Raw genomic sequence first — 13046 nt, 5'->3', positions numbered from 1 at the left:
AGGGGTCCTTGTACTGATTATCTTCTTAGATTTCTAACAACAAATATAAAACATATGGTGTTAGATGTTAGACAAGAGTTAAAAATGCATGTCATGTTTTATCTGCATGTTTTCCTCAGTGCCTGCTCCTCTATCTGTGCTCCTTAGTTGAGAAGACAGGGTGACATTTGCGCCACCTATTTACACTTCCTGGAACTGCAATTACAAATTGAATATAAATTACATGACATTACATACTGTTAGATTCCCTGTTAGGTTTCTAACAGAAAATTTAAGATTGAGCAACACTGTCTGTTGGGTGTTAGGAGGCAGTAAGAAATGCTTGTCAGGATTTCCTTAGACCAATCTCTTTGGTCAGACAGTGTTATACAATTAGTCAATGATGTTAGAAAGCTAACAAGAGAATCTAACAGTACAAGGATCCCTGACTACCAGATGCAGATAACCACATGTGGACCTAATGGACCATGGTGTTAGATGTTAGACAGCAGTTGAAAATGCATGTCATGTTTTTCTATACAGTGTCTGCATGGAAGAAAAGACAGCCCAGCTGCAGAGAGTGTGACATTTGCGCCACCTGTCTACGTTTCCTGGAATTGCAATTACAAACATGTAACAAACGTAACAACAGTGAGCCAAGCTGTTTGTGTTGGGTGTTAGGCAGGGCAGCAGTAAGAAATTAGGTTGAAAACCAGTGAATTCCCCTGGGTGCAATATCATTCAATGTTAGGTTTTCTGTTAGGTTTTGAAATGCACCATGGTTTGCTATGTCCAATATCTTGCCATATATATACACCACAGCGCGTCTGCGGCTTACGGCACAGGACTCGGTCATACCAACGGAATAGCTGTAGCTGTGAAAAAAAAACATTTACCTCATTTACCTCCTTCACCCAACTCTAATAACGTCTCTGCGTAATCATTACCTATATGGTGCACCCATGACCCTCAGATATATTCCATATATGCTCTTCTAGGATTTTCATTGTTTTACTGTGTACCCTGGGTAGCTACGTAAAACGGAGGCGCAGGTGGTTGACTCGACGAACGCTGTCGTTGTGGTTCTGGTATATTGCTTTAGGGTACTTACGTGTTGTCGAAGAAGGCTTGTTCAGCGTTACATGGACAGGACCGGGGACTTGGGATCCGGTAGTAGCCTGGGAGCCTGGTGGGGTCAGGTAATATATTCTCCTGTTCTTTGATCCATTGTGCACATTGTAGAACCGACTGTTGTGGAACTGTGGAATCTCCCAAGCGTTGAAGGGCATAGCTCCAGGGACCTGTAGGTGAACAAAGAAGAGATTCAAATTTTCAGATCAGTTGCTACAACTAATAAACTTAATCGTCCCAAACACCGTTTACAGAACAAATTCATTAACATTGCAACTTATCAACCTACATCAAACACTATCAGCCCCAAGTCATGTGCACAAACCTGTACATGTTCCATTGGACTTTTACCACAATAGTCTGCAGCTTATTGTCTGTAGGTCCTTAGCTTTTGAATGTAATGTTGACAGAAAATTATTTTAACTTAAGAATGGCAAATACTATTGGACATGAGAGTGCTGTTGTTATGACTTGTAATTGATTGGTCTGAGATGTGTTGTAATTAGTAAGCTGGCAGGTTTTAAGATGGCCGAGCCATAACGTTAAGATTCAGTACAGTTGATGCAAGCTGAGGATAAAACAGAAAAAGATTGTGCTATCGACAAACTTGCACTTTACCTGCATGTAATCTCCATCGTTTCATGTTAGCGGTGCCCGAATACTGTAGGTCTACGGCAGTGCCTTCTCCGGAGCTGTACCCACCAACGGCGTGCGCTGTAGGGTTCGGGTTTCCGTTCAGTTCACCTGCGAACATCGGCATATTCTTGCATTAAAAGTAATCACATTAACTACCAGAATAAAGCGATGTTTCAGATATGTAAATCGGTATGAAATGTTTAGGCCGGAACACACTTACCTGCGCTGGTCCATTCAATCTTCATCGTTGGGTAGATGTTGTGTCCAAATGAGTAAGTCCCATCAGTGGAAATGACTAACTGAAAGTCGTTGATCTGTAAAAAATTGGAAGATTATGGTTCTACTTGCAATGGAACTGTAACTGAACATTAACATTATTTGCATAAAGCAAATTTGCATATTTGTGAAGCATACATGATCCCATGACCACTTACCGGTAGGATAGCATGATTGACGGGACATCGTCCTCCTGGGTACACACTGCAGTCAGGGGCGATGTTGGTCCACGTCACAACAAGGACCCACAATGGCGCGACTACTACTAGTCTGGACAAAACAAGGACAGATTGAGCCTAGTAGAACTGTAGATCTGTTTCAACAAATACAGCTGTTGGAAAGTAAGTTTTTCAGGAGGTTGACAACTGGTGACGGAATATAGTGATGATATATTTATAATATGTTTAAGCTAATTATAAGACAAAATGTGAACAGCGAGTACAGCGATAGCACCTATTGGAGCTATACTAAATTGTCGAACGGCTGTATCTTTTAGGGCCGATGTATAAGTATGAACTGTCGGGCAGAAACATTACACGAAAAATTGGATTTACCAACGGTAATAAATGTCAGTATAGTCTAACGATGTTTACTTTGTAAATGGGCGCCCGGGCTCAACAGCGATGTAAATAAACTCTTGTACGGTGCTGTTTACAAATCTAAAGCAAGGACTTGTTTAATGTAAATAAATGGTAAATCAAAATGTTCAGGTAATGTCATTGGTTAATCTGAGTCCATTTACTTGGTGCGTAGAATCGTGGAGTAGACTTTCCGTGCTCTCCCGCCCGGCGTAGAACCTCAGCCGAATCTGCACCACCGTCTCCCACTCGATGGAACTGGTAGTAAATCTTTGTCTTCCGTTGTTCTGGCAGATGTGGTATGACGTAGGGGTGGGACTGGGCCAGGAACGGTGCTATTACTGCTTTTCTGGCCCAGTGGGCTTCTGTCATCTTTGTGGGGAACCGTGGGCGCGGAATCCAGTCAAATGACACCACTCCATTGTCACATATCTGTCAAAGTAGAGAAACGATTGAATGTTGACATTGACATACTGGGTGATACTGATTTAGTGTCAGACTGCGCGTCTACGCTTTCTGCTAAACATAAAAATTTAATCATGTTATGCACATTTACAAGGGAATAGGAAATGGCAGACTTCACCCCTTGCCCAATTAAGTGCCAAGAACAAAAAATTCAGCTTTGGTTGATATACGATTGAGAATACTAACTTCATCACAATATTTTAGAACATGCAGCATCATGCTTGTATATTTAGAAAAAAACGGACTATACGTCTTACATATATGTAGTGATGACGTCGACTGAAGAATCTCAGTCCCTCTATCGGTAGCTCCTCCCGCACACAGTGTTTCCCTTGGTGGATCTTCCCACCTTCCCCTCCATACGGGTACAGATCGTCATCTACATGGAACAGACGTTACGACAAGGTTTTGATTTGATAAGTTACAAACGAAACCACTTAATATCAAGGAAATTAAAAATGTACAATATCCATGACTTTAAAATTTCTTCCTGTGGATACTCAGACTAGGTGAAGACTATAGATGTTAGTTCGAATGGAGTCATCAACTAAAGGAGAAACGATAGACTTGAAGTACGTGTATTTGAATCATTGTGCCGTTATGAACACATAGACATAGAAATGTCATAAAGTGCATTGCGAAGCAACGAAAAGTTCACATTACACAAAATTTAATTTAATACTCCTTCCATCGGTCAAGTTGCTATTACTAAATGCTATGGTTGCCAGTAAGGAGACGTCAGAAGATATTTGATACCTCTACAGTCGTTGCCATTTACAAGATGGTGACGACGTCTGCACGAACATGTGAATGATCCCTCCGTGTTCGTGCAGTAATGACAGTCTGGGAGTGACTGGCATTCATTCACATCTGTAACATAGCAAACCTCAGTATCAGATCAGTAAAAAAACACAGCAGTGTTTGAATCGGCCATCATACCGTTTGGTTGAAGCTGGAAAAGCCAGTCACCATGCAGCATGTTGGCAGAGCGTTCTGCGCCTGTGCCAATCCCGTAAAGTATTGTATATAGCACTTTGGTAGAATATCTCATTTAAGGTCATTATATAATAATATAAATATAAAGATGACATTCTGTCTATAGTTTTCAAACCACGTTGTGATGGGAAAGATAATATCTGCAGCAGGCAAAATTCTGTTGCAACGTTGATAGAACCTTGTATTCCTACCGACACAGTTCGATGTCCCTGATAGCTGGTAACCATGGCGACAGGTACATCTGTAACTCCCCTCAGTGTTTACACAGTTGTGCTGACAGCCTCCATTGTCACTGCTGCACTCATTAATGTCTGCAACAAGGGTATATAAAGGTATTCTGATTAACATCTCATATACACACATAAAACTGAAACTTCTTAAACCATGGGAATATGTTGCTCTACAAAGTAACTGTGTCTAATCATGATATTTACTTAAGGGACAAAATTAAACACTTCAGATGAAGTATATCATCTGGTAGAGCACATGAGAAGTATGCTTTCGAAATTCATCTATTCCTTAATTTTTCGAGCATACACCTCACAAGGCACTGCATTCAATCTTTAGAACTTGTACCACGATTACCTTTAACTTTGAGAATTAAAGTTTGATAATTTGACAATGATGAAGATACTTTACTTTTCAAACTACTGTGCTACAGGGCTTATCATGCTTTAGATGATGTTGTATATTTCTGTTACCTGTGCAGTCGCTTGTGCCCGCTAGTTGATACCCAGTCCTACAAGAACAGTGGAAACTTCCCTCTGTGTTTAGACATACATGATGACAGCCACCGTTATTGGAAGAACATTCATCGATGTCTGAAAAAAAACACAAAACATTGCAAGTTAACATATATGTACGATGTACATGTATTACCTTCCAATCCACTGTTGAAAAATCATGTCGGAAAAATTCGCCACCAACGTTGGTCATAAATGTTAACAACTTTTGCAGGAATATGCTGATAAAAGACTTTAAGACAGGCTCCCTACATGACCTTACCATAGCAGCTTCGGTCGGCTTGTTGATATCCAGTTCTGCAGGTACAACTGTAACTCCCCTCCGTGTTGAGACAGTTGTGTTGGCAGCCACCGTTTCCAACCAGACACTCGTTTATGTCTGCAATATACACAGCAAACATCCATATTGAGAGCCATTATCTATCAAATGTACTACTATAGTATTTAGGGACAATGTGTCTTCAAAAGGCAGTTCTCAACTTCATAAGGTCATGGTTAATGGTAAGCGATTGACAGGAGGAAGCACTTCTAGGTTTGTCTGATCAAGCGTACATTAAGTGAATGTAAAAGCATGCAGTGCCCATAATACAATCACATCACACCATGGAGCAAATTGTATCTATATGTATACACCATCTTCAGAAACCCTGGTATCATCAACAGCAGACGGAAAATCCTCGACTTGGAGGAGTGCGAAAAGAACACAGTTTACGAGATACAGTGACCGGGGCCCTTTTTATGGAAATAGTCAAGGAGAGAACCTTCCAAAGCCAAATGCATACCAATTAGACCAAACCTTCAGCAATGCATATATCTACCTTCACAATTGTGTCCCTGTGAGAGCAGGTATCCGTCACGACATGTGCAGTAGTAGCTGCCGGCAGTGTTCACACAGTCATGCTGGCAGCCTCCGTTATTTGTCAGACATTCATTGACATCTGAAGTAATAAAAGTAGTGGTAGTTAGTTATTCTTAATGATACTTTGAACAATTCTTATGCGGATCAGTTGCACAAAGAGCATGTATTGAAATATGAATGGATTCTTCGTCTGCCGTGTATCAAGTAAATGACACGTATAGCACGTAAATAGCACATGTGTAAGCCTTACCTGTGTCACAGCTGATTCTTGTGTACCCAGTGAAGCAGCTGCATTGTTCAGGTGCCGTGCAAGTTCCATGAACACAGCCGCTGCTGCAGATGGCTGAAATAATATACAAAACTATCATATCCCTGAATTTTGCATCTGGGAAGCTAGAGCCCTAGCCAGGACAATGAGAGATTGTGTAACAGTTAAGGATGAAATCTAAAAGCAGAACGAACAGAATTCGTTTATGAGATCGATAGTTCTACATGGGATGAATCAGTCATGTACTCTCTGGACATACCTGTATTGCAGCTGGATCCAGTATAACCAGGGTCGCAGTCACATTGGCTTTGTGAAACCCATGTACCATTCACACACCCACTGTTTTCTCTTGCTGCAACAGAAATGCAAATTGAAAATGAGAAGTGCCTTTTCCCTAAAATTTCAATCATTGAACGTTGCATGTCAATCAATACCAAAATATACATCGATGAAGCTTAGACATCCAGGTAATGAGACATGCAAGAAAACAGTTACTCAAGCACCTGGACAGATAGTTGTTGGCATAACAGTTTTCTTGTGAATAGCATATTACAACTACCATTCCCCCTAAAAGTCATACAGTCTTAGTGTCCATTTGATTACTCTTTTTAAATTGTTGCTTGTTTGTTTGTTTGTTTGTTTTGTTTCTATGTTTCTAGAGGAGCCGGCCTAGTAGAGGAACTCTATGTTCCTGTTGCCGACTCCTCTCAGAATTTTCTGTAAAGTTGAATAAATAAAATAAAATAAAATAAATAAACAAAACATGCACAACAAACGTCGACTCACGGATGCATGTTGTCCCTCCGAACCCTGCGAGCTGATAGGCCGGCCTACATGCACAGTGAAAACTCCCCACAGTGTTCACACAGATCTGATCACAGCCTCCGTTGCTTTCAGAACACTCGTTGATGTCTGAAAATCAAAATACACAATCAACAGATGGTATGAGCAAGCATGTGATAGACCGTTCCTGAGAACGTTGTGTCTGAATTATACAAAATCAGCTCTATAACCATGGGCTGTGTCTATCGAACCACACTTCAGCACCAAGGACAGGGCCATTATACAGACCCATCCCATACCCATAGGATTTTCATACGTCATGTAATGTATGGCTCTTAACTGCTAAAATTACAAGAATGGACAAGATGGGCATTTTGCTTCCGCACTACTTACCTATACAGTTCCGAGATCCTGAGAGCTGATACCCGGTGTTACAGGAGCATTCGTGCCCTCCGTCTGTGTTTGTACACGTGTGTTGGCAGCCGCCATTACCACTGGAGCATTCGTCTATGTCTGATGCAGAAAATGTCGTATCGTGGGTTATCACATTGAATACAAACAATATAATTCTACAGTGTGTTGTCAAATAATTGGTATTCTGAAGTAACGTGTTGTTGAAAATTGTATTTCTGATGATAAACAAATTACCAGGAAGAATCCCGGCCAGATTTGGCATTGGTACCGAAAATGCTTTCTTTTTCAAAAATAAGCTTTCGATCAATCTCTTCCTTAATTGCAATATATAATGTCTTGAAATTAAAGTATTCGTATACCAACCATGACAGTTATGAGATCCGGAGAGCTGGTATCCAGTCGTACAGCTGCAGTAGTAACTGCCGTCCGTGTTGGTACAGTCATGGTCACAACCGCCATTGTTGGTAGAACATTCGTTTATATCTATGTATAATAACATTGGTAGAAAATATCAATGCAGGGTCACGATGTGCCCATACCAGGTAGCAAGGGGCAAGAGCAGTGAGTGAGATATTCTACTTCAGTTCTACTTAACTGCAAATACACTTAAGGCTGTTTCTTCAGTAAACAATTTCCCTTTCCAATCATTCATTGCTAAAAATTTACATGTAAAACTAACAATTCTACATTAAGATTTACTATTGAAATAACAACTGTAGATACGACTCCATCAAGCTGGTGTTAGATGGTGCTAGATGGAGCCCGTTCTACAAGAAGAAAGTTGAACGTTAACTGCACTTGAATGTTGTGCTATCATCATTCAGCACCAAGGACAGTGCCATTCTCTGCTAATTTTATATGCAAACTAATCCTCTCTCGCCAGGAGTCGCTATTGATCCATATTATTAAGCTTTGTATTATTATATCGTGTTCATATTTCCTCACCTTGAATTATCCTTTGTTTACGTTCCTATCAAACAAGAGGTTATGCAATGTCAAGATCACATACTAGTACTTAAGACTCTGGTTTCCTTCGTACTGAAATTCTAACTTGATCTTACCAACACATTCCGTGGTTCCTGACAGCTGATATCCGACTCTACATGAGCACTGGAAACTGCCAACAGTGTTGGCACATGTGTGCTGACATCCTCCGTTATTGGTGGAACACTCGTTGATGTCTGTAGGATACAGGAAAAGGCCTAGGTCAGATAATTGCTTTCAGTCCTTCCACCTTCCCACTGCGTCTTGCAACTTTCGAGCTCTCCAAGCATTCAGAGTTTCCTTTCTGCAGATAACACCTGGTTAAAATTATGACGTGTTCAAACTTTAGTATACCTACCAGTGTCATTGGCAAAGGTTCTGTGATGATATGGGCCACTTTAAATTTAGTACTCCAGCAACAACTACTAGTACTAGTATCCAAAAAAAAGAAAGATTTTCTCCACCCTTTCTTTACCTATTCTGTATTGCTTTACCTGCACAGTTGGTGGATCCAGACAGAGCAAACCCAGGCCGACAAGTGCAGCGATGCCCTCCCGGAGTGTTGACACAGGTATGCTGGCAGCCGCCATTGTTGTCTGAACACTCGTCCAGATCTAAGCGAAAGAAGGATTTTATGTCAGTTTCATTTCTTCACGTCTATGACAAGAAACGTTGCGCAGGATTTGTTTTGCCCATACTGTCAACACTTAATTATTTCTTCACAAAAAGTAAGATTTGCCAATGATATCAAACACATGCCTCACTTACAATTGCATCTTTCCTTGCCAAATTAGAACTAGAATGAAAGTCTTGAGGAAGCGATTTCATACATGTTCAAAATGTTACTATGTGTGCGTTAATGAGGAAAAGGTGATGATATAGGTTTGATGGAAAACGAGATGGTCAATCAAAGTGTACTAGTTAGCCATGATTTAAACACATCATACAGTGTTGCAATTCCTAGCCTTCCAACCAGTGAAGGTAATTCATAATGTACATGTGGTTCTGACCTATGCATGTGTGTGTCCCGGAGAGAAGATACCCAGTCCGGCAGGTACAATGATAACTGCCCTGCGTGTTCACACAGGTGTGGTCACATCCCCCGTTACCGCTAGAGCACTCGTTCACATCTGAAATCATTATACAATGTAATTAACAAGTCCATTTAGAAATGCCTAGAATAAAAAGCAAACACAAAAATAACATTTCCTTAGTTTTGTAACTATAGAATAGGTACATACACGTGAACCAAAGTCTCGAACAAAAAGCTGCTTTTCCAAAAACGTTGCTCGGTACCTAAACACAATCTATGTATTTCCATTTCTTAAATTGACTCACCTGGATGTCAACGTATTACATATACCTTTGTACGAAGGTACATGTAGTATTGTTTTATGGTGTGTTTGTGTGTCTTTGTTTGCATTTTCGACCTACATGTATACTATTGCCAGCACAAGTCAAGAAGCTATGAATGGATTTTTTAACTAGATAGAAATATTAGCGGTTGCTAATATAGACAGGTTCGCAATGTAGTGTATTAAGCTAAATCGGCTACTAGTATTTAAGGTCTCATACGCCAATTTCGCTGTCCCATAGACTTACACCTTGAAATACGTAACTATTTTGGCTGGAATCCAATTAAAAAAAACATAAATCAAGAGTTTTTTTTATTTCTATAGCAAGCACACATATGTAAGGCAGTACATTGATTTGGCCATACCAAGGCCACAGCTTCAAGGCCACATACTCCTGTTTACCTGAGGGAGTATCGGTACGCTGCCGCCTGAGCTGTGTGTCCTTGAAATTGCTCAGACTGCCAACTTTGGCCTGAGGAAAGGGAAATGAGGTCACGGAGAACAGAACAGATTCGGTGGCACTGCGTTTTCACTGTTTAAGACGGGAATACGAAGAGATACAGAAAATGTGCTGTGTGAGCCCTTTCAAGGGGCCCTGCAAGGGGGGTCCCGACAACGCTAAATTCTGAGAGCCGGCTACGTATTGCGCTGAATTCAAGAAGCCTCTCTACGCTCTACGCTAAATTCGAAAGATTACTAACACAGGAGTTCACTTTTAGTAACCTTTTGCAGGGTTCCTTCTCATCCTTTTTCTAATCACCACTCACCTTGTAAACAAGTCCCTTATCAAAAGAAAAAACACACCCCAAAACAAAATTCCACTTCTCTAAATAAGTGGTCTCATCTTTAGGACTACACATCCAAGAAAATACTGTTTTCTGAATTTAAAAAAAGAAGAAGAAAAAAACTTCTGAAGAAAGAAAATTATTAATATGCACATTTTGATTGGTTTCTAACCATGGTTTCTATCCCTCTGTTTGCCTAAAAATCGATAATGTGATTGTATCAATTTTAAACCCCCTAAAATTAGCTGTGTCCAGGGGAGGGAGTCTCCTCCTGGCTGTTATCACAACCAGTTTAAAAACTATTACAGTCTTATTGTCGGGAAATCCCAGCCTTTCTACAGGAACACAGTTCTCCCCTGCTAGCGTTATTGTATCATCCCCAACAACACGGCCTTCAACAGCGATCAGATAGCGCTCAAGGACAAACAGCTGCAACTATTCAACTTAAGCAGCAGAACGTCTAGAGGAAAATCCGTACAGTATAACGCCCTGCAAATTATGTTTGTGAAAACGTATTGAGAAGCATTTCATGAAGACGATCGACCCTGAATTTGTCGTAAACCTTATAAGTAAGTTTGTGGGTTTGCAGCACAAGTTCTACCCCGCTATTGTAAAATGTACAATCCCCACAGCAGTTGAATACTAGTATACATACGGTGAAAACGAAATGTGATAGCGCTTAGTCTAAGCCGCTTGTCTTTTAATTGACCTCAGATTAGACAGAGGTGAATTGTTATCAACCACACCGCTAACGTAGCGACCTGAGGTTAAGCCCAATGCGATGCCTGTCAGACACGTCTAGACGTAACTGCGCAAACCCTCCTTGATTAGTGGACTCTTCCATGATGTCAATGTCTTTGCATTGCAGCTATGTTGACCAAAACTATTGAGTATTTGGAACAACCTATTAAAAGCAAATAAAGGGTCCGTCAGCATTGTCAAAAGTTCATGAACTTTTCAAATTTGACCCGTAGGTTAATGCCAGGACCCTCAGAAATGGGCATTTAATTGGCAGGAAGCGAGTTAACGCACGATTTCTTGAAGGAAATGTCAATCAGACTTGCGGTGAATTTGAAATTATTCAATCTATTCGGACCAATCACGGTGGATATTTGGGAGCCCCGGGGATGAAAGTTTGTAATTAGCATGCCTTCCAGCCCCTGTCGTGTCAGTCTGACGTCAACCTGCCAGGGGCAGGACAGGCAGCAAATTGACTCCGGAATCCTCTCGACTAGTTATCCAGTCTTCGGCTTTCTCACGCCATGCATGCCGAAGACACAGCGCCGATGTGCCGGCTGAGGTCACCTTCTGTTGGCTCACAACGCCGGCTAGGCCGGGAAGGACTGCAAGGACAAGCAGGATTCCCTGGTCTCTCCGACAGCTAAGCTAACCATGGCGGACCTACAGAAGAAGACCATCAAACTGTGAGGCCGAGCTCCAGCGAGAGGTGGAGGCGCTAGAGCAGAAGTGGCAACAACTGCACTCGCCCTCGTCCCATCCCCCTTCCTCCAGAAGAGCTGGCGATACATGTGGAGGGAAACGCGCACTTTCTTGGCTTTCGCCCGTCATTCATGCATGAAGCGAGAGCTGGCCTGGATGCACAGATTCACCAGAGTTTGTCGGTCGACCTATGCACCAACCCCGATAAGAACATCGCTGGGAACGTGCGGTTCCTTCTGGGTCATCCAGCTTTGTTCGATCGCAATTCCAAGTGCAGAACTTAACGTTCTTCCTCAGTTCCATGACACAGTCCTCCTCTTAGCTGCAGGGTAAGTCAATTTTTCTTTTCATTCTTTGTGCTCTTTAGGGGGAAATAGTATTGGGTAGCCCCGGGATGTAGACAACATACAATGAAAATAAATATCAAACGCTAAATAATTGATGAAATGATGATATGGGTCGTGCGTTGCCAGACGAAAGCATAACCACATTCCTCTAGAGTGTTGCAAACACCAAACGCCCAACACTAGTACCTGATGCTTATAAGTCTACTTGACATAAAAGAGCGTCTCCGTGAACTTCGTTAAAGGCTGTCAGCTGCATGACCCGTACGTTCTTTCAGAGTCGACTTGATACCGTTTAGGAAAACCTCCAGTTGTATTGGGACTTCCCTAGTTCTGCCCGTGCTGCAAGATTACTAGCAGTTTTGGGGGAATATTCAATGTTTGTGCAAAATCTTAGATGTACTGATTCAATGAAAGACTCCCATATTTCAGACCCAGCATGGGTTTAGAATTTATTCTCTTTGAACGTGAACTTGTATGTATTAAAGCACTTTGTTGTTGTCCCTGCTTTACGTCAATTTTTTCCGCTAGACGTGGACTCTTGGTGTCATTCTTTGCTTGGCGTTTGGCTTGTTGAAGCCACTCTTATACTTGTGCTTTGCACATGTGTGTTTGGAAATGTCATTTACTCATCTCTCTCCTCAAACCTTGCCTAGCCTCTATGTTATCCTAGAACGCTCTGTACAGCATACTGATCATATCTGCTTGTAGGTCTCCTCGCATCCCAGCTAATGTGGCTTTGCTTCTTTGGTTATTACGTATGATTCATGGATGCTGGTGACCTCATTTAAGAGCGCAGTAATTAATGTGGTGGTTTGCGGTTTCTTTTACTTCTTTTACAGTTTTCTTTTGCTTGTTCAAAGTCTTTATATCTTTGAGTGCCTGTTGTCTTGGTCACACTGTGTCGGACTGGGTGTTTTGCTTTGTCTGCAGACAGCACTTTGCCTGGCAATATTGTCTGGGTAGAAATCCATTTTTTATTAATTCTTTAACTGACTCCGCCTTTTATG

General features: G+C 41.4%; 2 protein-coding genes across 2 annotated transcripts in view; both read right to left on the bottom strand.

Moving 5' to 3' along the window:
- The window catches only part of LOC109477832 (mucin-like protein), an 18064-nt gene extending 15790 nt beyond the window's left edge, over window positions 1-2274 (bottom strand). Inside the window, exons 1-5 of the mRNA XM_019779249.1 lie at window positions 2181-2274; window positions 1967-2060; window positions 1729-1854; window positions 1091-1280; window positions 800-854 (exon numbers count right to left, since the gene is read on the bottom strand). Coding sequence (XP_019634808.1) covers window positions 800-854; window positions 1091-1280; window positions 1729-1854; window positions 1967-1991 — 396 coding nt within the window. The 5' untranslated portion in view covers window positions 1992-2060; window positions 2181-2274. The remainder of the gene's footprint in view (window positions 1-799; window positions 855-1090; window positions 1281-1728; window positions 1855-1966; window positions 2061-2180) is intronic.
- Window positions 2275-2738: 464 nt separating this feature from the next.
- The window catches only part of LOC109477709 (latent-transforming growth factor beta-binding protein 4-like), a 17551-nt gene continuing 7243 nt past the window's right edge, over window positions 2739-13046 (bottom strand). The window contains exons 3-17 of the mRNA XM_019779055.1: window positions 9123-9242; window positions 8607-8726; window positions 8190-8309; window positions 7492-7611; window positions 7108-7227; window positions 6718-6843; window positions 6191-6283; window positions 5914-6006; window positions 5623-5742; window positions 5067-5183; window positions 4763-4882; window positions 4253-4372; window positions 3822-3935; window positions 3323-3444; window positions 2739-3032 (exon numbers count right to left, since the gene is read on the bottom strand). Coding sequence (XP_019634614.1) covers window positions 2739-3032; window positions 3323-3444; window positions 3822-3935; window positions 4253-4372; window positions 4763-4882; window positions 5067-5183; window positions 5623-5742; window positions 5914-6006; window positions 6191-6283; window positions 6718-6843; window positions 7108-7227; window positions 7492-7611; window positions 8190-8309; window positions 8607-8726; window positions 9123-9242 — 1919 coding nt within the window. The remainder of the gene's footprint in view (window positions 3033-3322; window positions 3445-3821; window positions 3936-4252; window positions 4373-4762; window positions 4883-5066; window positions 5184-5622; window positions 5743-5913; window positions 6007-6190; window positions 6284-6717; window positions 6844-7107; window positions 7228-7491; window positions 7612-8189; window positions 8310-8606; window positions 8727-9122; window positions 9243-13046) is intronic.

The sequence above is a fragment of the Branchiostoma belcheri genome, unplaced genomic scaffold, assembly GCF_001625305.1.
Source record: "Branchiostoma belcheri isolate BF01 breed outbred unplaced genomic scaffold, Haploidv18h27 scaffold41, whole genome shotgun sequence".
Lineage (NCBI taxonomy): Eukaryota > Metazoa > Chordata > Leptocardii > Amphioxiformes > Branchiostomatidae > Branchiostoma > Branchiostoma belcheri.
The sequence above is the reverse complement of the archived record's forward strand: the minus strand, read 5'-3'. Positions and strand labels throughout refer to the sequence as shown.